General features: G+C 36.6%; 1 protein-coding gene across 3 annotated transcripts in view; it reads right to left on the bottom strand.

Moving 5' to 3' along the window:
* Positions 1-9,175: 9,175 nt before the first annotated feature.
* The window catches only part of card11 (caspase recruitment domain family, member 11), a 40,081-nt gene continuing 26,890 nt past the window's right edge, over positions 9,176-22,366 (bottom strand). For all 3 annotated transcript variants that reach the window (XM_048192657.1, XM_048192650.1, XM_048192665.1), the window contains 10 exons: positions 22,091-22,289; positions 21,826-21,952; positions 20,835-21,075; positions 20,576-20,660; positions 19,929-20,024; positions 19,700-19,820; positions 19,117-19,299; positions 13,330-13,454; positions 10,858-10,973; positions 9,176-10,716 (listed from right to left, as the gene is read on the bottom strand). In XM_048192657.1, coding sequence (XP_048048614.1) covers positions 10,512-10,716; positions 10,858-10,973; positions 13,330-13,454; positions 19,117-19,299; positions 19,700-19,820; positions 19,929-20,024; positions 20,576-20,660; positions 20,835-21,075; positions 21,826-21,952; positions 22,091-22,289 — 1,498 coding nt within the window. In that variant the 3' untranslated portion in view covers positions 9,176-10,511. The remainder of the gene's footprint in view (positions 10,717-10,857; positions 10,974-13,329; positions 13,455-19,116; positions 19,300-19,699; positions 19,821-19,928; positions 20,025-20,575; positions 20,661-20,834; positions 21,076-21,825; positions 21,953-22,090; positions 22,290-22,366) is intronic.

Genomic DNA, 22,366 nt, shown 5'->3' with positions numbered 1-22,366 from the left:
AATAAAATGAAAAAAGTCAAAGAATGCATGCATGTTTTCCTAATATGATAATTAAAAACCAAAAGACGGGACAATTTCTCAATATGCGACGTGCGGGACAAGGGGTGAAAATGCTGTGCGGTACAACACAAAGCGGGACGGATGGTCACCCTAGTGAAAGGAGAAATCTCTTCTTTTCCTCCTATTTATTTTAAAAACACATAAGCCTAGCCCTTGGAAATGTAATATTTGTATTCATTTTGGTGTCATAATTGTAACAATTAAGGCAAAAGTATAAAATGCTTTCCTCGCACCTTAATACATGTGAGTGACTGTACACAACTCAATAATAATAATTATTCACAGACAGATACACACTTATACATTATATATATTAAAGCAAATATCTAATCAGCCGATCACATGGCAGAAACTCAATGCATTTAGGCATGTGGACATGGTCAAGACCATCTGCTGAAGTTCAAACTGAGCATCTGAAAGGGGAAGAGAGGTGATTTAAGTGACTTTGAATGTGGCATGGTGGTTGGTGCCAGACGAGCTGAGTATTTCAGAAACTGCTGATCTACTGGGATTTCCAAGCGCAACCATCTCTAGGATTTACAGAGAATGGTCTGAAAAAGACAAAATATCCAGTGAGCGTTAATTGTGTAGGTGAAAATGCCTTGATGCCAGAAGTCCAGAGAATGACCAGACTGGTTTGAGCTGATAAAAAGGCAACAATAACTCAAATAACCGCTTGTTACAGCAGAGGTCCAGCTCTGAACACACAACACTTCGAACCTTGAAGCAGATGGGCTACAGCAGCAGAAGACACACAGGTGCCACTCCTGTCAGCAAAGAACTGGATCCTGAGGTTACAATTCACACGGGCTCTCCAAAATTCGACAGTAGAATGAGTCTGATGAGTCTCATTTTCTTCTGTGACATTCAGATAGGGTCAGGATTTGGTGTAAACAACATGAAAGATGAAACATCCATCCTGCCTTGTGTCAATGCTTTAAACACCACAGCCTACCTGAGTATAGTTGCTGACCATGTCCATCCGTTTATGATCACAGTGTGTCCACAGCGTCTGCTAAATGACTAAATGTAAATCTTCTGATGGCTACTTCCAGCAGGATTATGCACATGTCACAAAGCTCAAAACTGGTTTCTTGAACATGACAGTGAGTTCACTATACTCAAATGGCCTCCACAGTCACCAGATCTCAATCCATAGAGCAGCTTTGGGATGTGGTGGAACAGGAGATTTGCATTATGGATGTGCAGCGACAAATCTGCAGCAACTGATGCTATCGAGTCAACATGGACCAAAATCCAGCACCTTGATGAATCTATGCCACAAAGAATTAAGGCAGCTCTGATTCTGAATTCAACCCGGTACTAGCCAGGTGTACCTAATCTGTGTTGCCAACTGCATTCAATTGAAAGTAACTAAATCTGATCGCTAAATGTCATTAGATGACGTCATAATGGCGATATCACTGATTTATATAATTATAAATATAGATCAGTGAGTGAGTGAGATAAGAATCTAGATAAGGTTTGTCAAAGAAGATGCTAGATTTGTCACTAGGCTTTTAAGAAATGTCAAAAAAAGCCAAATCTTGTGATAAAATAGCTAAATTGGCAACACTGTACCTAATATAAAGTGGTGTGTGTGTGTGTTTTGAATAATAGTTTCTTTTAGGATTACACAATTTGACTTAAATCTCTGTGATATCATTTTGTTTTAGCATTTTCTGTTTTAAATTTCAAACTCACTTTGAACTTGATATTGTTGTTAATCATTTTACTTCATTTTTTCATCTTAAAGGTGCCGTAGAACGTGTTTTCAAAAGATGTAATATAAGTCTAAGGTGTCCCCTGAATGTGTCTGTGAAGTTTCAGCTCAAAATACCCCATAGATTTTTTTTATTCATTTTTTTTAACTGCCTATTTTGGGGCATCATTAAATATGCGCCGATTCAGGCTGCGGCCCCTTTAAATTCTCGTGCTCCCCACCCCCTGAGCTCGCGACTGCCTTAAACAGCATAAACAAAGTTCACACAGCTAATATAACCCTCAAAATGGATCTTTACAAAGTGTTCATCATGCAACATGTCTAATAGCGTAAGTATGGTGTTTATTTGAATGTTTACATTTGATTCTGAACGAGTTTGATAGTATGCTTCATGGCTAAAGCTAACATTACACACTGTTGGAGAGATTTATAAAGAATGAAGCTGTGTTTATGCATTATACAGACTGCAAGTGTTTAAAAAATGAAAATAACGACAGTCTTGTCTCCGTGAATACAGTAAGAAACGATGGTAACTTTAACCACATTTAACAGTACATTAGCAACATGCTAACGAAACATTTAGAAAGACAATTTACAAATATCATGTTTGTACTATGTGTATTTAGTGTGTATTAGCATTACCTGTAGATTTCAATTTCTGTAGCCACTCTGCAGTACGAAGTCTTTTGCTTGTGACCACGGGTGAATCTCCAGTTGTCACTGATGATTGTCATTTGGACCTTTCTGGATTACAATACGCCATCAAAATGAAAAAAAAAAAAAAAAAAAATCAAAAAGTTTAATTATTTCAGCTGCTTTGAGAAAAGTCTATAAATGATCCGCTACAAGCAGCATCCTCACATGATATAGCCACTAGCTGGGACTTCTTCATTTCTGTTTACAGATGTTCGTAATGACGCAAAGACGAATGGCCGCATACTCGTATTTCCCGCGGAAACCCACCAGTACCACTCTTATTATAAATCATTATTACAAGCTTACCATTGTGAATCGAGCTAAGGTAAGGAGAGAGTTTTGAACACTGGCTGGTTATGTACTTTTTTGGACCAAAAAAGTTACGGACTGCAGCTTTAAGTTAGAAGCTTCCCTGTAGTTGTGAGTGTTTTCTGCACCGCTTTAGAGCAGTGATGCTCACCTGCTGAATTCAGAGAAATAAATCACATCTGACCTGAGCTGTGAACTTGCAGTCTGTATTAAATGTGATGCAAGAAAGTCTTATGCGAAATAATGTGAAGAAGCGTATTTCTCGAGTTGTCCTAAACAAATAAACAACTCGACCAATGTATTCCGATTTATGAACAATCGACTCTTGCGATCCGGTTGTTTCCTGATTTTTTTTATTCGCTTTACGATTCGATTTGATCTCGATTATAGTGTCCATATGAAAGAAACCCTCGCTGCTAACGCTGTAAATATACAGGGCAGTGTTTCAGATTCAAACAAGATCTCGTCTTTTTGAACTGTTCAGTAAAAGAACCGGCTCATATGGTCAGCTTGTTTGGAGAATCGGCTCATCTGTCACACCTCATGCTTTGAGCAACTAAAAACCTCTACGGATACCAAACCCTTGTCACATGACAACAAAATAGCTTTTTGATAGACAAACGTTTTTCAGATATTAATATTTTTTTTGCTAAATTGATTTACTGCTTATTATTATTGTATTATAAGAAAAATATTATGCAAAAATTATTTTGCAAAGAATTTCAGCCTTTTAATGACACTTTTTTAAACATTCTCCAGAAAATATATTCTTTATAGAAGATATATTCAAGGCATTTTTCTTTCATCAAATCTTATGAGTCAAAACCTGCAGTATTTTAGACACTTATTTCGACACTGGCTTTTCACAATTTTGACGACACGTTGAGTATATATATACATGGACAGACATGGAGAGAAAAGGCTATTCTATGGAGTCAAATTAATGCCTTAAAGTTTTGCACAAAAATAAAGTTTTGCAAAACACAAAAAAGAATTGAGCAATAAAAAAATGTTTTGCAAACAAAAATAAAGAATTGCAAAGGAAAAATAAAGTATTGAGCAGAAAAAAATAAGTTTTGCAAACAAAAATAATAAATTGCAAAATAAAATAAAGTAGTGCAAAAATAAAAATATAATCAATTACAAAAATCAATGACAGCTGTAATCCTATTTTATCTTTGCCACATATTTTTCATGCTCAAACCTACTAAATCATTTGCAATGCTCATTTTATTCTGCGTTTCAGTCAAGCGTGCGCTCACGATACTGGTTTTCTTTTGCGCTGCACTTTTCTGTGCGGATCTCTTTATGGCACTGGTTTGACGTGGGGGTGGAGTCAAGAAACGGGGGCACGCCCCCGCGAAATGCATTGGAGGGGAACGTAATCAACGACAGGTGAAATAATTCTTTGACATGGTTAAAAATAATGAATGGTTTGTTTTTGTTGGTTTGTTTAGCATATGTTGTCGCCAATTACGACCCCCTCAATGCATTTCTTATAGTAATATGACCTGTTGTGCTCTGTCTCACTGCCTGTATCCACTTTGTGTCCTTAAACATTCGTTTTTTGGGGTCGACAGCTTATAAAAACTTATTTCTGGGTTTTTTAGCTTGTTAGCTGTACACCTTGTCACACAGCAGCTTTTAGGCATTGTTCTGTTTTTTTGTAATGAGTCAGAAAAGACAAGGAGGCAGCCTCATGCATTACAAAGTCAATGGAGACAGGTTTTCAAAAAGCGCTCTGTCTCTATGCTTGATCTGTTCTGTTGCGATCTGCGTCTCCTGCCGAGACGTTTATACCCCCACGCAAACCAGTGCCATCACAGAACAGTCCACAGGTAAAGAAGCAGAATAAAATGAGCATATAGAGGTTTGAGCATGAAAAATATGTGGCAAAGATAAAATGATTACAGCTGTCATTGATTTTTGTAATTGATTATATTTTTATTTTTGCATACGTTATTTTATTTTGCAATTTAATTTTTGCTTGCAAAACTTATTTTTTCTGCTCATTTTATTTTTCCTTTGCAATCTTTATTTTTGTTTGCAAATTTTTTTTATTGCTCAATTCTTTTTTTTGTTTTGCAAAACTTTATTTTTGTGCAAAACTTTAAGGCATTAATTTGACTCCATACTATTCATTTGGTCTCGTTCTTGCGTAAGAACAAAATAACATCTGTTCATTCAGCAGAGGGCAGTGTTAACCTGTGCTTACATTCACACATTTCCTTTGAGTCATATTTTGCTAGTGCATATACATCATTGTTTTTTTTGTAAAATGAGCTCTGTCATAAGTGTCGAGCCATAAAAAAGAACAGAAAAAGAAAAGTTTATAGCTTCATCCACAGGTAAAGAAGCCATATAGACCTAATGAGCACATTTATCAAAACATCATTTGTCAAAATGGAAATCTGTGCTCATTAGTATAGCTTTTTTTTTTTTTTTTGTACATTAATAAGACACTCTCTCATTGTGTGATTACACATACTGTCAACAATATAAAATAATATTTAACTGTTTGCCCAGCACAGCATCACAAACACATTTTCTTATTAAAACCACAGGTGCAGAAAAGCAGAGCAGGCTAATTTAGTGCCACTGACCACCTACATATGAAAAACAGGACTTCCAACATTAGCATATAAATAGTGACAATTTTTTCGTTCCTCCTCCAAGTAGATTATTCAATGCCATTCACAGCACTGGAAAAAACACTCTGATTACTGTGGTCCCGATTCAGAGTTCTTAAACCTATTTGTTGAGTTGATATGCACAAGGAAAACATTTAATGGAAAAGCTTTCAAGTTGATTTTCAAGCAGGAGGTTAATTGGACTGGGTTTTTGGAGGAAATATGAAATCAACATGCACACGAAACACAGCTGAAGAGGCTTTCAGAAAGCTACACGGCCATGATTACACATTTTGATCGCCAAATCAGAAAGCAACACATAAACGTACAAGTATTCATTCTTCTCATTGGGTAAATTGCACTTGATGGTATTCTTGGAGAGTGTTGAGGCAAACTAAGGCTGAAATAACCATCACTGCCATCCATATTTCACACTATGCTTTCAAGCAGAGGCAGCAATGAAGCACGAAGTGCTAAAACTTTGGGTAATCATAGTTCATTCATGGGATTCAGCGAGAGTTTTGTTTAGTTTACCATGTAAGATGTATTGGAGCTTTTTTTTAATGTTTACATATAAAGCCAGCGTAAATAGATAGATGATAATGAACTAAAATTATATATAAAACAATTAATAAAAAATAAAATCAGACAAGCATTATTATGGCATGAAACTGTTGGTAAGTCACTCAATAGGAACAGCCTTAAATGTAAATTTCATTTCTCCTTTTTTGGTGTAGAAGTCAAAGTTACTGTCTTACAGTAAGTTTTTGCATATTCTGGTGAATGAGCATGTTGTTGTTTATGTCAGCAAAAAAGAAACCATTTACTCTTTTTTTTTTACACATTTTACATAAAAAATCAGAACAGCATATACTAAAAAAAGCATTTTAAAAATCTATTTAATAAGCAGTTGTTTTTAAAGGGATAAGTCACACAAAAATGAAATGTCCTTATGCACTCACCCTCATTGTGTTCCAAACCTGTACATTTTTACCTGTGTACACAAGGAGACTTTTTGAGGGGTCTTTACCCAGCTCTTTTTTTTTTTTCCCTCAAGCAAGCTCATAGCAATTTTTGTGTTTTTATGTTGTATTTTTATCTATTCATTTATTTGAGCTCAACAGCCCCATTCACTATGAACTATTATAAAAAGGTCAAGAGCTTTTAAAAAATAAATGACGACAGAATATTCATTCAGGGAACTAATCCTTTAACTTTGTTTTTTAAAGGTTATTTAAGACTATTCCTTAAGAACATATAGAACAAAGCAACCTTGAGAGGATAAAATAATGTTTTCAGTCTCAAATGCTTGGCAAATACATTTAGCAAGGGAATCAGAAAGGAAAACAGATTCAAAGCTTTGTCCAGCCTAATTAAGTGAGATAAGAATACACTAAACCCAGCGGGCATGTGGTCTCAGAGGACAATAGAGGAAAATCTCTAATTAAATAAATAAAACAGCAAATAATTAAATTTATGCCACTCTTTGATTCCAGCATATTGACTCTCATACAGCACATGGACAAGTGTGTCTTTAATGGAGGTCCGTACTTGATGGCCACAATGTTAGTAGAATAAAGAAGGTTTTCTGGAGAAAAAAACAAGCCCATGTTTACCAGGGGGAGGGAGAAAATAGCAATTTTTTACAAGCAGACACCAAATAACATCAACTTTAAAGTGATAATATCAAAGACTATAGATATAGAAAGACGGTTCACTCCTATTAGTTATGGGAGAAACTGCAATGCGCAATATGGCGGAATAGGTCCCGCCTTCTAAGTAAAAGAGCCAATCGCTGATTGGTAAAGTCATCGCACCACTGCAGCTGCAGTTAGAGGCTCGGGTTCCCATAGAAACCTGAGACTCGTGCTTAGGACTGCACATGCGCATTGGCTCGTCTAGCCTGAAAAACAGGCTTTTTTAACACTATTTAAGCATGAGAAACAATATTTATGGGACAGTTCATGTCAGATTTTGTTGCTGATTTGAAATATGTAATTTAATTGGGAGTTTGCCAAGCAGTTTTTGAGATTTCAGGATTCCCCCATTCAAATAGATAGGACTTGGTCTTGGATGCCCAAAATATTTGCCCGGAGGCGTTGCAAATATGGCCGCCGAGTGAACAGACTTTCCTTGAAAGGGACTTTGATAATATTAACATAAAAGAGCAGCAATTGGACATTAAAATGGAACCTGCGATAGTTTTTTCTTCCCTATTGTGACATATTGTAAGTGAAATGGCGTCTTGAGCGAGAAAAAAATGTTGGGCGGGACTTGATTTTGTCCATGTGGAATTGATTTGATGGTTGTGTTTTGCTATTGGTGGATCTCATGTGAGTGACAGGTTGTCCCTCCCTCGTGCCAGTAAACACATCATCAGAGAAGAAATGTTGCGACACTGATAGAGGGAGGGGAAGTTATGTTGAGATTATGAGAGCACATTTAAAAAAATCATTCATAATAAATACTTTAATTTTCCATTAAAAAAGCGGGGGGAGGGGAAACAAGAATTGTCAATTTTGATTTCATCATGGTGACTTTAAACACCTTCCAAGGGTGCAGCTGATGAGCAAAAGCTTTCCTCTCCTAATCAAAGCAATGATCTTGAAAATGTGTTTTGTTAACAACTATTACAAAGGCACAAAAGTTCTCCCCACATTCGAAAACATATTTAACCGTGCGGAAAACATATTTATCTGTGCTTTGGTGAGCAGCTAGATGAGGAGCTAAACGCCTTGCGCTTCTTAGAACAAAGGATGAGTGGGATCTGATCGCTTATGAAGTTGTGGGTGAAAGAGGGAGATACAGATGGCCTAGACACAAAGGTTCTGATGTCTGTGACAGACACACTCCTTCATGGAGAGTCTATTATGACATTTCAGCTCCGGTGCTCCTCGCAGCTTTGACTGATGGATGCAGGGACCACTGCATTCAACAGATTGGCAAACCATCTGCCACAGCAAATTGACACTCTCGAGACGTACGCAACACTTCCTGTAGCGATCTGCTGTGTAAAGAAAGGCACTAACAAAAACCGCTGGAAGGTATAGCAATGAAAAGCTCAATCGGAGTTGTATGTAGTGGGTTTTGAATATATTATGATAACGGATACAAATTAGTTTGTGCATAATCTCTTAAGTACATGGACCACAATGCGCAGGTCTGTGCAGAAACCGACATTGTTTGCCCAAGACTTTCAAAACATAATGTGTTTGCATTGATGTGCAAATTATATTTCTATATCTCTACTTCCCCTTGGCCTTTTTACGTATGCTTCAATCCTAAACAATAACCTGGCACATTTAATAGGAAGCAAAAACACAGTATTTTATTCAGAGAAACACAAGATGCCCACGACTAAAAGTAACAGACGTTTTTAGGTTGTAAACATCTAACGCGACGCGTTCTGTTAAATGAAACTGATTTCTCCTTGTTTTAGTGAGCAGTGACAGATCCGAGAGCCTCTTCAATGGTGTTTACAATCACAGTGGAAAGTTGGTTTACCGTCAGAGTTGTTGTCTGCCAGTGACGTTACTCTGAGAGGAACCACCACCAACACCACATAAAGCATAAAGATGTCTGCTTGTCAGGGCCCAACTGAAATTTCCACTGCGCTGCTCGTGACACACTCTCTCCAGGATTTCTCCTCTTTTCAAGCCCTTTAACTGTTTTTCAGTTCTCATTTCAACAGCAAAAACGTGTCAGCTTCTTTCTGAAGCACATGTGCGCGAAGTTTTAACCCAGAAAACAGAAATGCTGCTTCTCAAATCCTTTTATTACATAAAACACACCGTGTAATGTTGTTTCAGTTCAGCGAAGTACATTCCTGTGTCTGTTTACAAAATAATATGTACAAAAATAGTTAAAATCACGGCTTGGGAGTGGGTTATTACACACAAACACACACACACACACACACAAAAAAAGTTTCTTAATAAGTGACAAATTTGTGTAATTTTATAACACAACACATGTACACCCCTGGATAAGATGCCATTACATATACAAACATTAGCTAAAAAACAGCCTGACGTTGCGGTTTGATTTTATTAAACAGCTGGTGCAGTAAATTCCCCTTCATCATTCTCAACAATAAATATATATCATTATATACACATATATGTTTAAAATCACAGGGGTCAGTATAAGGGTAGTTGACATCATTCAATATTTCAGTACTGAATTACAAAAAATACCTAAAATATACATTTCCCTTATACATTCACATACATTTTAACCTAAAATGTACATATTTGTAGACTACCTATAAATCATGGTATGTCTAAATGGCAAGCAGTAAGTCATCTCTCGCTATGATAACATCTGAGAGCCCACTTTAGGACGTCAATGACAGCTTAAACAGACTCCAAAATAATGCCTACATTAAAAACACAAAGTTGCAAATAACAGTTGTGAGCTCAACATGGAAACACATATAATGCCATTGAACTACAGTATACTTAAAACACGTAAAACCTTGGCAAGTATTTTAGGTAGCAGCTGAAATGGGCACAGAGTTAAAGCCACACGTGTGTTATCGACTTCGAAAACACATTAAACAAGTGTGCTTGTGTTAAAATAAATATAGAAGTGATGAATTAACTATATTAATTTATGTGCCTATAAAGATTAAACATACATACTGTATATTGCAACAATAATTGCATCAGATTCAATTTACAGTTATACACAAATCAGCCAGAATAAAACTGAAGGAAAATGCAGCAGGCAGCACTATATTGAGCATTACAGGTGGATGGTGAGAAGGATAATGTTTTATTGACAACAGCTTCGCTTCAGGAGAATAATAGATAAGAAGCTCAGAACATTTCCTCTGCTTACTATATGAATCTCAGGTGCATCACATGGTCCCGTTCCTTGTCCATGTGGTTTTTTTTTTTTTTGGTTGGTTTTTTTTGTTTTTTGTTTTTTTGACAGCAGAGAGAAACACACCTCAGCAAGCTGTGGCCTTTGACAAAGTCACTTCCTGTTCACACGCCTGTGCTGCATGCACACATTCCACTCAAGCTGCAAACAGACAGAGTTCTGATACACAGAAACGCCGTAAGCCCTAACTTGCATCCGTGATCAGATTATAGCAAGTCCTGCTCCACCCAGACCGTTTTCTTCTGCTCCTCAAAAATCTTGTCCTTGATGATCTTGACGAGATCCTCCACCCCACTCCAAGAGTCGGGCTCCACGCCCGCGTACAAGCACGGCAGCGTCTCCAGCTCCTTCTCCTTAAAGCGACACATCTTCAAGAACTCCTCCTCAGAGTCCACCTTCAGTGGAAGCCTTCTGCTCGAAGAAAACACCACAAACAATTACTAAATGGATCATTTGTCCATGAATAATGAATCTTCAAACTGGAACTAAATAATCAATATGACATTCATTCAAGAGTGCAGTGAGTCTGGAGGACATTGGAGGACTGCTTGCCTTAGTTTTTTGATGTTCCTCTCACAGATTTTGATGAAGATCACAATGGGGTAGATCTCTCTCCTCAAAAGGTCTTTGACACAGCTCAGATCAGCTTCAAGAAGACAGTGCTTATTCTACGAAGCAAAAGAATGATTTAATATAATTTTCTTAAAAAAAAAATACACTTTAATTTTTGTTCTATGACAATTATAGAGCAATATAAGCAATATAGTAAATATTAATTCATATTTTAAACCAGAAAAGGGAATTGAGAATTGAAGAGAGAATTGAGAACTCATCCAGTGAGGTGTCGGTTCTCATTTTTGTCCTGTTTTTGGCACACCTCTCGAACAAGATTTGCAGTGGAAAATTAGACTCATCTCCTGACACATTAGCAAGTGAAAAACAATATGCTGCCTCTCACCTAACCACCTGATAAAACCCCAACAAGCAGATTGCATCTGCAGCCATCAGGAGATGTCTGTCTCCTACATAGTGCTGCTGATTCCCCTCTCAGTCACTTTAAACACAATGAGACTTGTGCACATTTGAGCTTCCGTGTTTACCATATGTGATGTGCTCTCATGTAAATAAATAAAATAAATCTGTTCAAAATATAAATCGATCATATCTCTTCACAAGATTTGGATTAAACCACTCAATTCATATGGATCTGTTTTATGATGCCTTCATGATCTTTTTTGGATCTTCTAAATTTTGGTTGCCTGACCTTTCAATAGAGAGACAGAAACCTTTCAGGTTTGATTAGGAATATCTTAATGTGTGTTTCTTACGGGTTTTTGAATGACATGAGGCTGAGTAAATGATTTTTTGGGGGGGGATTTATCAAAATTAAACTGAAATCGCGCTTAAACCGCTTGGCTTAGTGCGATTATAAAATCACAAAGGCTGCGATTATTTTTTTTATGCGCAGCTTGTCAGTGAAGCACGGCTCTGAGATGAGTAACATCTCAGAGCGTCAAACATCTTTCCAAACATGAGAAGCATTTATGAACCTCTTGTCCAACAAAAGACCACATTTAATAACATGTTTTTACTAGGGTGACCATATTTTAGTTTTCAAAAAGAGGATTGGGTTGAACTTGAACAATACATAAAGTAATTCATCCTTTCCATTCAACTTTTGGCCCTCAACAAAGAATAATAACAAACAAATAGTTTAGCTTTTAACATCTTTTGCATGACACTTTTTCTTTTCATGGCCATAGGTTAAAATAAAATAAATTTGCCATAAAAAAAAACCCTACTATTTCAGTCAAAAATAATTTCAGTCCTCCTTGTGTTCTCTGGTATACTTTCCTGAAGATCAAATCTTTCCCAACAGTTCTTGATTATCAATCAAGTAGGCATGTGTTTAAAGTTGTATTGTGTACACAGAAGTCCCTGCTTTGTTTCCATCCACCTATTTTATGCGCATTTTGGGATTACGCATAAAAAACGCTAGATGGAAACACCAAGATGCACATAAATAAAAAAAATGCACTTAAAAAAACGTATGCACTCAACTAAGTCAAAAACATGCGCATAAACTACGATGTAAACACTTTTACTGAATAAATTCCATGATGCGCGACAAAAAAGGCATGTGACTTTGCATTGCACAGCATTTGAAATGCTTTTGTTTTGGTCATTCTGAAAAGACTGAGCATCTGAAAGCAAGATATCATGTTAATAACGGGTCTAAAAAGAGGACATGTCGTCTGGCAAAAAGAGGATGTATGGTCACCCTATAATGTCAGTCAAGTGTTTGAAATAACATCCTTCTTTCTGTGAGATGATGTGGCTTCTTACACAGAATAAGGCACACGACATATTATGTCATAGCCTTTATCACAGTATAGAATACTATGTCGATTAGCACTGAAGTATTAATATACTTTATTATCATGAAAATACCCAAGAAGGCTTGAAGAACTCAGATAAACCATATATTGTTGTAGTCGTGTGTTAATTAGTCATGTTTAATCAAAGCGTTTCAATCTTCTGTTTATTTAGCTACAGCGATGATATGATGCCCATAGCGATTTCCTGAGACGACATGTGTTATCTTTCTGATACGGGGCATATTTGGAGTTTCTGTGCAAGAGCGCCCTCTGGCTTTCAGATGGAGCAGCATTTAGCCGTTAAAATAAATCGCGTGCGATTTATTTCCGATTAATTGTGCAGCCTTACTTTAAACCATTTTCAAAATGACAAGTGTGAAACATTGCTTAATCCAGGTTTAAAAGTGCCCTTAACTAGAAGTTAGGTCAGGGATAGGTGTAGTGTGAAAATCCCATTGGTGTCTTTAGGAAAGGGTTAAGCTCTCACCATGAGGAAGCACTTCTAAATGATACAGTTGGGCAAAACAGCAAACACACACATTTCTGGCAAGCTTCTTAAGTAAGCAGAAGATATGACAGCACATAAAAGCAAAAACAAAATTTAGCTATTATTAAATTCTTCTGAAAAGAACATTTATTACTGTACCTTGAAGGCAACCGCTTCGATATTTTCTGGGGTGATGCATTCGTATGTGCCTGCCTGCTTTTCTTTGGAATAAATGATGGGCTCTATCTTCTGTTTCATGAGGAATTCATCTTTTGTCACAATGTCTGGAAAGAAGATGAATTAATAGTTCTTGTAAGCAGGCATGTCAAGGAAAACATCGATTGCATTAAGGAATGACAATCGTAAGGATTTTAAACAACGTGGCACTGATTCGATTACTCTTAACAATTCCAGTTCCTTAAATGTTATATTGATATATATGATTATTTTGGTACTTTGGAAGAAGCACCATTACAATTAAACTGTGGATGTGTAATCGAAGATACATGCTGTCATATGAACAACCAGTCACTTAAGTGAGTCTAACATTATGATTATGTAAACATTAATCAATAATTCATCCAGACTGATTCGTGAGTCTTTTCAGCTGATTCAAGACCAGGTAATAAGATCATTTCTTTCAAGAATCTGACAAATGGCACCTATTTTTCTCTCTCTTCGCATTCAGATATAGCAAAAACAGTGTCAGAGTTTTTGAATGCAGATTTCCTTGAACCATTAATGAAATCGATTGTCATCAAATTCATGTGGTTTCTTTATTTTACTTATTTAAAAAAAAAAATTATTTGGTTCTTGATTCCAAATTAAAGATCAGTTTATGTGTCAGTTTTCTATTCTTAGATACTGGGTTTACCAATAAATGGTGCCATTAGGGGTGTGACGAGATCTCGTGTCACGAGACTAAAGTGTGACGAGATTTCTCGTCGAGGCGAAAAGTAGTCTCTTGATGTTGCCATGACAGAGAGTTAGGATGATTAGGAAAGAATATGCCACCGCTTCGTTTACATTACACCTCCACTGTCGTTTTGCTTTGTATTTAAATAAAAAAACATTTAATTCAGTTGGATAACGGTCGCCGCCGCTCCATATTCACAGAGTTACGCGCGATCGTGAAAGTGAAAGTAAGCGCGAGCGCGCATTCAAACGCGATTTCAATACTCCGCATTTTGAAAGCGGTTCCCTGATGAATACAGATATCTCTCAATATGAAAGCTATTTTAGGCTGGGCTGTGTAGTTGTAACCAGCTCTGTATCAAAGAAAAATTTGGTCTTATTTGCACTTTGAATATTGAGAGAGTGCGATTATGGTTGCACTTACTGTAATGTGTTACCATAAAAATGAATAACAGTTTTCTCTTAATCTTATTAAGCACAAACAGTAAGGTTTCATTTGTTAACATTAGTTAATGCACTGTGAACTATCATGAACTAACAATGATTTTTATTAACTAACATAAACAAAGATTAATAAATACTGTAGCAAATATATTGCTCATTGTTAGTTGATGTTGGTTATTAATACATTAATGTTTATAAATGAAACCTTATTGTAAAGTGTTACCATTTTTATTTACACTGTTTTTATTTCTATGATCAGTTTGTGGAAAGGAGTTCACTTAGGAGGTCAAAAGTTGTAGAAGCTCATCAATCATGTACAGTAAGGTCTGAAGAGACTGAAATCATACAGGAGAGAAGTCAGTCAGTTGAGTTAGTGGCAAAACCTTTTACAGTGCTTGAGAATTGTTGTCTTTTACTGCATATGATAATTCATACTAAGAAAGTAGAACTGAAATGACATTCATTATAAGATGATTAGTTAAAACATTTTAAATACACCTGCAGAATATTTTTCTAGTCATGCATTTCGCCATTGAGGATTTCTTAAAAATAGTGTGTAAAAATCTTGTCTCGTCTCGTTCTCGTGAACTCGATCTCGAGTCTCGTCTCGTGAGATACCTGTTTCGTCACACCCCTAGATGCCATCTAATGAGTTTTTAAAAATAACAACCAAAAATGGCATTACACCACTGTGCATTTCATGGGAAACTACATTGTTCACAGTTAACTTTTTATGTAACTTGCATAAATTATTTTAATGTATAAGTGTTGTAAAGCCAGCTGTTCACCTTCAGAGTACAAAATAATTTAGTTATTATTATATAAACTCACAATTGCATGATATAAAGTCACAATTCTGAGATATAAACTCGCAATTGCGTGATATAAAGTCACAATTCTGAGATATAAACTCGCAATTGCATGATATAAAGTCAGAATTGCGAGATATAAACTCGCAATTGCTTAATATAAAGTCATAATTCTGAGATATAAACTTGCAGTTGCGTGATAAAGTAAAAATTTTGAGAGATAAACTCGCAATTGCGTGATATAAAGTTACAATTCTGAGATATGAACTCGCAATTGCGTGATATAAAGTCACAATTCTGAGATATAAACTCGCAGTTGCGTGATAAAGTAAAAATTGCGAGAGATAAACTCACAATTGAGTGATATAAAGTTACAATTCTGATATAAACTCGCAATTGCTTGATATAAAGTTACAATTATGATATAAACTCGCAATTGCATGATACAAAGTCACAATTCTGAGATATAAACTCGCAATTGCGTGATATAAAGTTACAATTCTGATATAAACTCGCAATTGCTTGATATAAAGTTACAATTCTGATATAAACTCGCAATTGCTTAATATAAAGTCACAATTCTGAGATATAAACTCGCAGTTGCGTGATAAAGTAAAAATTGCGAGAGATAAACTCGCAATTGCGTGATATAAAGTCATAATTCTGAGATATAAACTCGCAGTTGCGTGATAAAGTAAAAATTGTGAGAGATAAACTCGCAATTGAGTGATATAGTCACAATTCTGAGATATAAACTCGCAGTTGCATGATAAAGTAAAAATTGCGAGAGATAAACTCGCAATTGAGTGATATAGTCACAATTCTGAGATATAAACTCACAGTTGCATGATAAAGTAAAAATTGCGAGAGATAAACTCGTAATTGCGTGATATAAAGTTACAATTCTGATATAAACTCGCAATTGCTTGATATAAAGTTACAATTCTGATATAAACTCGCAATTGCTTGATATAAAGTTACAATTCTGATATAAACTCGCAATTGCGTGATACAAAGTCACAATTCTGAGATATAAACTCGCAATTGCTTGATATAAAGTCACAATTCTGAGATATAAACTCGCAATTGCATGATATAAAGTTACAATTCTGAGATATAAACTCGCAATTGCGTGATATAAAGTTACAATTCTGATATAAACTCGCAATTGCTTGATATAAAGTTACAATTCTGATATAAACTCGCAATTGCGTGATACAAAGTCACAATTCTGAGATATAAACTCGCAATTGTGTGATATAAAGTCACAATTCTGAGATATAAAGTCGCAATTGCGTGATATAAAGTCAGAATTGCGAGATATAAACTCGCAATTGCTTAATGTAAAGTCACAATTCTGAGATATAAACTCGCAGTTGCGTGATAAAGTAAAAATTGCGAGAGATAAACTCGCAATTGCGTGATATAAAGTCACAATTCTGAGATATAAAGTCGCAATTGCGTGATATAAAGTCAGAATTGCGAGATATAAATTCGTAATTGCTTAATATAAAGTCATAATTCTGAGATATAAACTCGCAGTTGCGTGATAAAGTAAAAATTGCGAGAGATAAACTCGCAATTGCGTAATATAGTTACAATTCTGAGATATAAACTCGCAATTGCATGATATAGTTACAATTCTGATATAAACTCGCAATTGCGTGATATAAAGTCACAATTCTGAGATATAAAGTCGCAATTGCGTGATATAAAGTCAGAATTGCGAGATATAAACTCGCAATTGCTTAATGTAAAGTCACAATTCTGAGATATAAACTCGCAGTTGCGTGATAAAGTAAAAATTGCGAGAGATAAACTCGCAATTGCGTGATATAGTCACAATTCTGAGATATAAAGTCGCAATTGCGTGATATAAAGTCAGAATTGAGAGATATAAATTCGTAATTGCTTAATATAAAGTCATAATTCTGAGATATAAACTCGCAGTTGCGTGATAAAGTAAAAATTGCGAGAGATAAACTCGCAATTGCGTAATATAGTTACAATTCTGAGATATAAACTCGCAATTGCATGATATAGTTACAATTCTGATATAAACTCGCAATTGCGTGATATAAAGTCACAATTCTGAGATATAAAGTCGCAATTGCGTGATATAAAGTCAGAATTGCGAGATATAAACTCGCAATTGCTTAATGTAAAGTCACAATTCTGAGATATAAAATCGCAGTTGCGTGATAAAGTAAAAATTGCGAGAGATAAACTCGCAATTGCGTGATATAAAGTCACAATTCTGAGATATAAACTCGCAATTGCATGATATAAAGTCACAATTCTGAGATATAAACTCGCAATTGCATGATATAAAGTTACAATTCTGAGATATAAACTCGCAATTGCATGATATAAAGTTACAATTCTGATATAAACTCGCAATTGCGTGATATAAAGTCACAATTCTGAGATATAAACTCGCAATTGCGTGATATAAAGTCACAATTCTGAGATAAAAAGTCACAATTCTGAGATATAAACTTGCAGTTGCGTGATAAAGTAAAAATTGCGAGAGATAAACTCGCAATTGCGTAATATAGTTACAATTCTGAGATATAAACTCGCAATTGCGTGATATAAAGTCAGAATTGCGAGAGATAAACTCGCAATTGCTTAATGTAAAGTCACAATTCTGAGATATAAACTCGCAGTTGCGTGATAAAGTAAAAATTGCGAGAGATAAACTCGCAATTGCGTGATATAAAGTCACAATTCTGAGATATAAACTCGCAATTGCATGATATAAAGTCACAATTCTGAGATATAAACTCGCAATTGCATGATATAAAGTTACAATTCTGATATAAACTCGCAATTGCTTGATATAAAGTCACAATTCTGAGATATAAACTCGCAATTGCGTGATATAAAGTCAGAATTGCGAGAGATAAACTCGCAATTGCTTAATGTAAAGTCACAATTCTGAGATATAAACTCGCAGTTGCGTGATAAAGTAAAAATTGCGAGAGATAAACTCGCAATTGCGTGATATAAAGTCACAATTCTGAGATATAAACTCGCAATTGCATGATATAAAGTCACAATTCTGAGATATAAACTCGCAATTGCATGATATAAAGTTACAATTCTGATATAAACTCGCAATTGCTTGATATAAAGTCACAATTCTGAGATATAAACTCGCAATTGCGTGATATAAAGTTACAATTCTGAGATATAAACTCGCAATTGCATGATATAAAGTTACAATTCTGATATAAACTCGCAATTGTGTGATACAAAGTCACAATTCTGAGATATAAACTCAAAATTGAGAGAAAAAAGTCAGAATTGCGGGAAAAAAAGTCAGAATTCTGAGAAAAAAGTCGCAATTACCATTTTTACTTTTTTATTTAGTGGCGGAAATGGGCTTTCATAGTTATTTAACATAAATGCCAGTCAATTTCTACGCCCTGCCCTACTCTACATTAATAACTGATAATTTGTAACTGTAACAGCTGGATTTATGTGATATCTTTACTGAGGTCTATTACATATATTCAAATTTGTGCTAGTTTGTGCAAGTTTGCGCTAAACATGGACTGAGTGGGTTGTTGCCTGTGACATAATAGTTGAAGTCATGGAACAAATTAAAATAAGGATTCTTTATCAAGATTAATATATCACATATGTGACCCATCATTGATAATGGCAGTCATTTTTTCTATTTACGGAACAATATCTCTATCATCATCATCACCACCACCACCACAATGTGCTGCTATAATTAGAAGGAGAAACCTCTTCCAGCTATTTTTACCTGGTTTGCAGATATTGAACTCCATAGCACCTCCGAGATTAAGGAACTTCTGGACGATGGTCTTAGCTAGGATGTTGGGGGTGAAGAGGATGGGTCTTTTGCGCTGGCATTGGTGTGGGGTCACTAGACTGTACGGGATCAGATTCAAGCTCTTGTTTAAGTCACTTTCTGGGTCAGATGTGTCTGAAAGAATGGAAACAACTCATGGATCAGCTTTGAAAGCAGTTTACTGCTAAATGTCAAATGTAAATCAGCATAAACACTAGAAATTGACATGAGAGGCACTGTGAATAAGCGTTTGGTTCCCATCCCTTTCAACCGGTGAATTTTCCAGGCATTCACAAAGACTGGATTTTGAAAATCATTTTTTGGAGACTGTGCTCAAAAAAGGCCAATTTCTAGCCGATAAAACATTTTAGAGCATAACATTTCCATTAACTTTTCAGTCCTGGAAATCAAGCTTTAAAAATTCCCTAATATTTTCTGGCTTCATTTTCATGACAGTACGAAACCTGTCCATATGTCATCCACTGCAAAGATTCCTCTGAAATAAACAAGTAAAGACGAGGGTGGGCAGTCTTACCCTCAGGCCTCAGGGTTTCAAAACCTGGTCTGGAAACTGATGATGGATTTCCTCCATTGACAATGCGGACACGCTCACTGCTGTTCATCCTCTTGTACTTGTTATCCACCCTGCTGACAAACTGACACCAGGGATCTCTTTTAATCTCAGCAAGACTCCACTCTTTTCCTATCTTCAGACAAGACCTCAGCACTATGGCAGTGTGAGCAAACTCAAGAGGACCTGTTACCTGTAATAACTGAAAGATGAAGACACTGGCTCTCGACAGACGTGGACTAGACTTGGGGTCCGGGGAAGGTGTCGGTTCCTCAGGTTGTAGGGTGTTCTGTGAGCACAACCGGAAAACAGAGATAATTCATTCGAAAGGAAGAAATGGAAAGTGAGATTTACCAGTAGAATTTATGAAAACCAAGCTAAAAATACATCTCATTTCAAAACCATTGTGGGTATGACATCACGACTACCAATGTGACGTTTGACCATACACACACATGAACACCTACACTGTAGTGAGCAACACTGATCAACAACAGTGTGTACTACTGTAATGTGGAGGTTAGCCAATCACAACAGAGGTGACGTAACAAAAACAGTTTAATTCTGATGGTCAAATTATGACTGTTTTGAGCCAAGAAGCTTTGACTGACATTATAAATGGCCCATTTTTACACATTTTTATGACATGAGAGTGAGTAAATGATGACAGAATTTTCATTTTTGGTGAACTATAGTGAACTATCCCTTTAAAGTGACAAAAAGCTACAAAAAGTGTTTTTTTTAATTGGCATTCAAGTTGTGTCCCGCTAGTTCTGACTCATCTACAAATGTAAAAGCCAAAAGTGTGCACATTTCTCCAACAATCCAGAAGGAACTGACCCGGAGCCCTCGCAGAGTTTCGACTTCCTCTCGACCTCCTCGACACATCAGCTTCTGAATCTTCACCAAGAGGAGCTGCTGGGCTCTGGGGAGGAGGTGACAGCTAAGTTCGCTTAACAGCTTCTCGTCACAGTCAACACATAAAAATGCACACCCACACAGTCACCTACACACTGACAGACAATCTGCAGCAGGCAATAGACGAATGTTCACACTTGATTTGAAACTATAATGGTCACTCATTTTTCAGTGTCCTCACCTGGAGTAGCTCGGTATGGTGCCTCTCTCTAGGTCCTTGTCGGTGAAAGCGTCCACACGGGCGCACAGCCACTCGCATTTGCCCTGGTGCATGGTGTCCAGAACGTGGAGAACCTCGTCACATCGTACGTTCAGTGAGCAGTTGTCCAACTGGCTGGAGATGTTCAGATTGAGACGTATGTAGAAGGAGTCTCCGGATACCACTGTGCCATCTTCAATATCCTTCAGCAGCCGCCTGTAGCCTGGAAACAAGAAAGTGGGGTCAAAACTGGACATTTTGTGGACTAATAAATAACAACCTGAACACAGGAGCCACTGAGCTTCTAAGAATCGAATGCAACCAACACCGCACTGAATAAGATGGTGTGTGATGGACTCACAGGAGACTTTTACACCAAACAGAAAAAGTGCATCCATTCATCATAAAAGTAATCCATACGACTCCAGGGGGTTAATAAAGGCCTTCTGAAGTGAAACGATGGGGTTTGTGAGAAAAATATCTATATTAACTATAATAACTGGCTTCCGTAGTCAGGCGTACGCATCAATTTGCAGCAGAAGAGTAACCTCTGACCCAACACACGACGTAATGACAAACGTGGAAGCGCAGAGGATAGAGCAAAACAAAACACCGGTCATGAGTTAAGTCTAAAATGAGAATTTTAATGTTGGAGGATTTCGAGATAAGAGAAAAGGAGCTTCAGTTTGTTGCCCAGCCCTATATGTTTGAACCGCTAGAGGCGTCTAAGCTTACGATTCTCCTACATCCTACATCACGTCAGAGGTTACTCTTTTGCCGTAAATTGATGCATATGGCTTCAAAATCTCACACCTCATTCACTGCCATTATCAAGCTTGGAAGAGCCAAGATATATTTTAATATAACTCCGATTGTGTTCGTCTGAAAGAAGAAAGAAGTCATATACACCTAGGATGGCTTGAGGGTGAGTAAATCATGGGATAATTTTCACCCTTTAAGAGTCTGGACTCACCATCATGGTTCAACTTGTAATGGAGATGCACCTGTCCGGAGCATCTCTGCAGGGTCCAGTGTGCTTCCTCCTTGGTACAGGTGTCCAAAGCCACATTCTGGGCTTCTCCACGGACACTGCCCTCCAGCTAGGGGAAAAATGAAACCACTATTACTACAGTTTTTATATATATATATATATATATATATATATATATATATATATTTTTTTTTTTTTTTTTTTTTTTTTTTTTATTTGTGGAACACATGCAAGAGTTCAACCTCACCATTAAAAGTTGGTGTCCGACTTTAACTCCGGCCTGATCTGCATCAGAGCCACAGTGGACAGCCGACACGAAGATGCCACTATCATTTCCACCAATCAGAGTGATTTCCGACAGAAGGTTTTCTCCAGAGAGAGAAAGGCTCTGCACCGGCCGCAACGAGTTTCGCTGAGGGCCTGAGGTCAATGACGGACGAAACGGTCTGGAAAAAAAGCACAGATCAAAGAGAAGTTAATAATATCGATGTACAAAAATGTAAAGTGAGGACGAACTGAGATG

This window comes from Megalobrama amblycephala, linkage group LG1 (genome assembly GCF_018812025.1).
Source record: "Megalobrama amblycephala isolate DHTTF-2021 linkage group LG1, ASM1881202v1, whole genome shotgun sequence".
NCBI classification, from domain to species: domain Eukaryota; kingdom Metazoa; phylum Chordata; class Actinopteri; order Cypriniformes; family Xenocyprididae; genus Megalobrama; species Megalobrama amblycephala.
The sequence above is the reverse complement of the archived record's forward strand: the minus strand, read 5'-3'. Positions and strand labels throughout refer to the sequence as shown.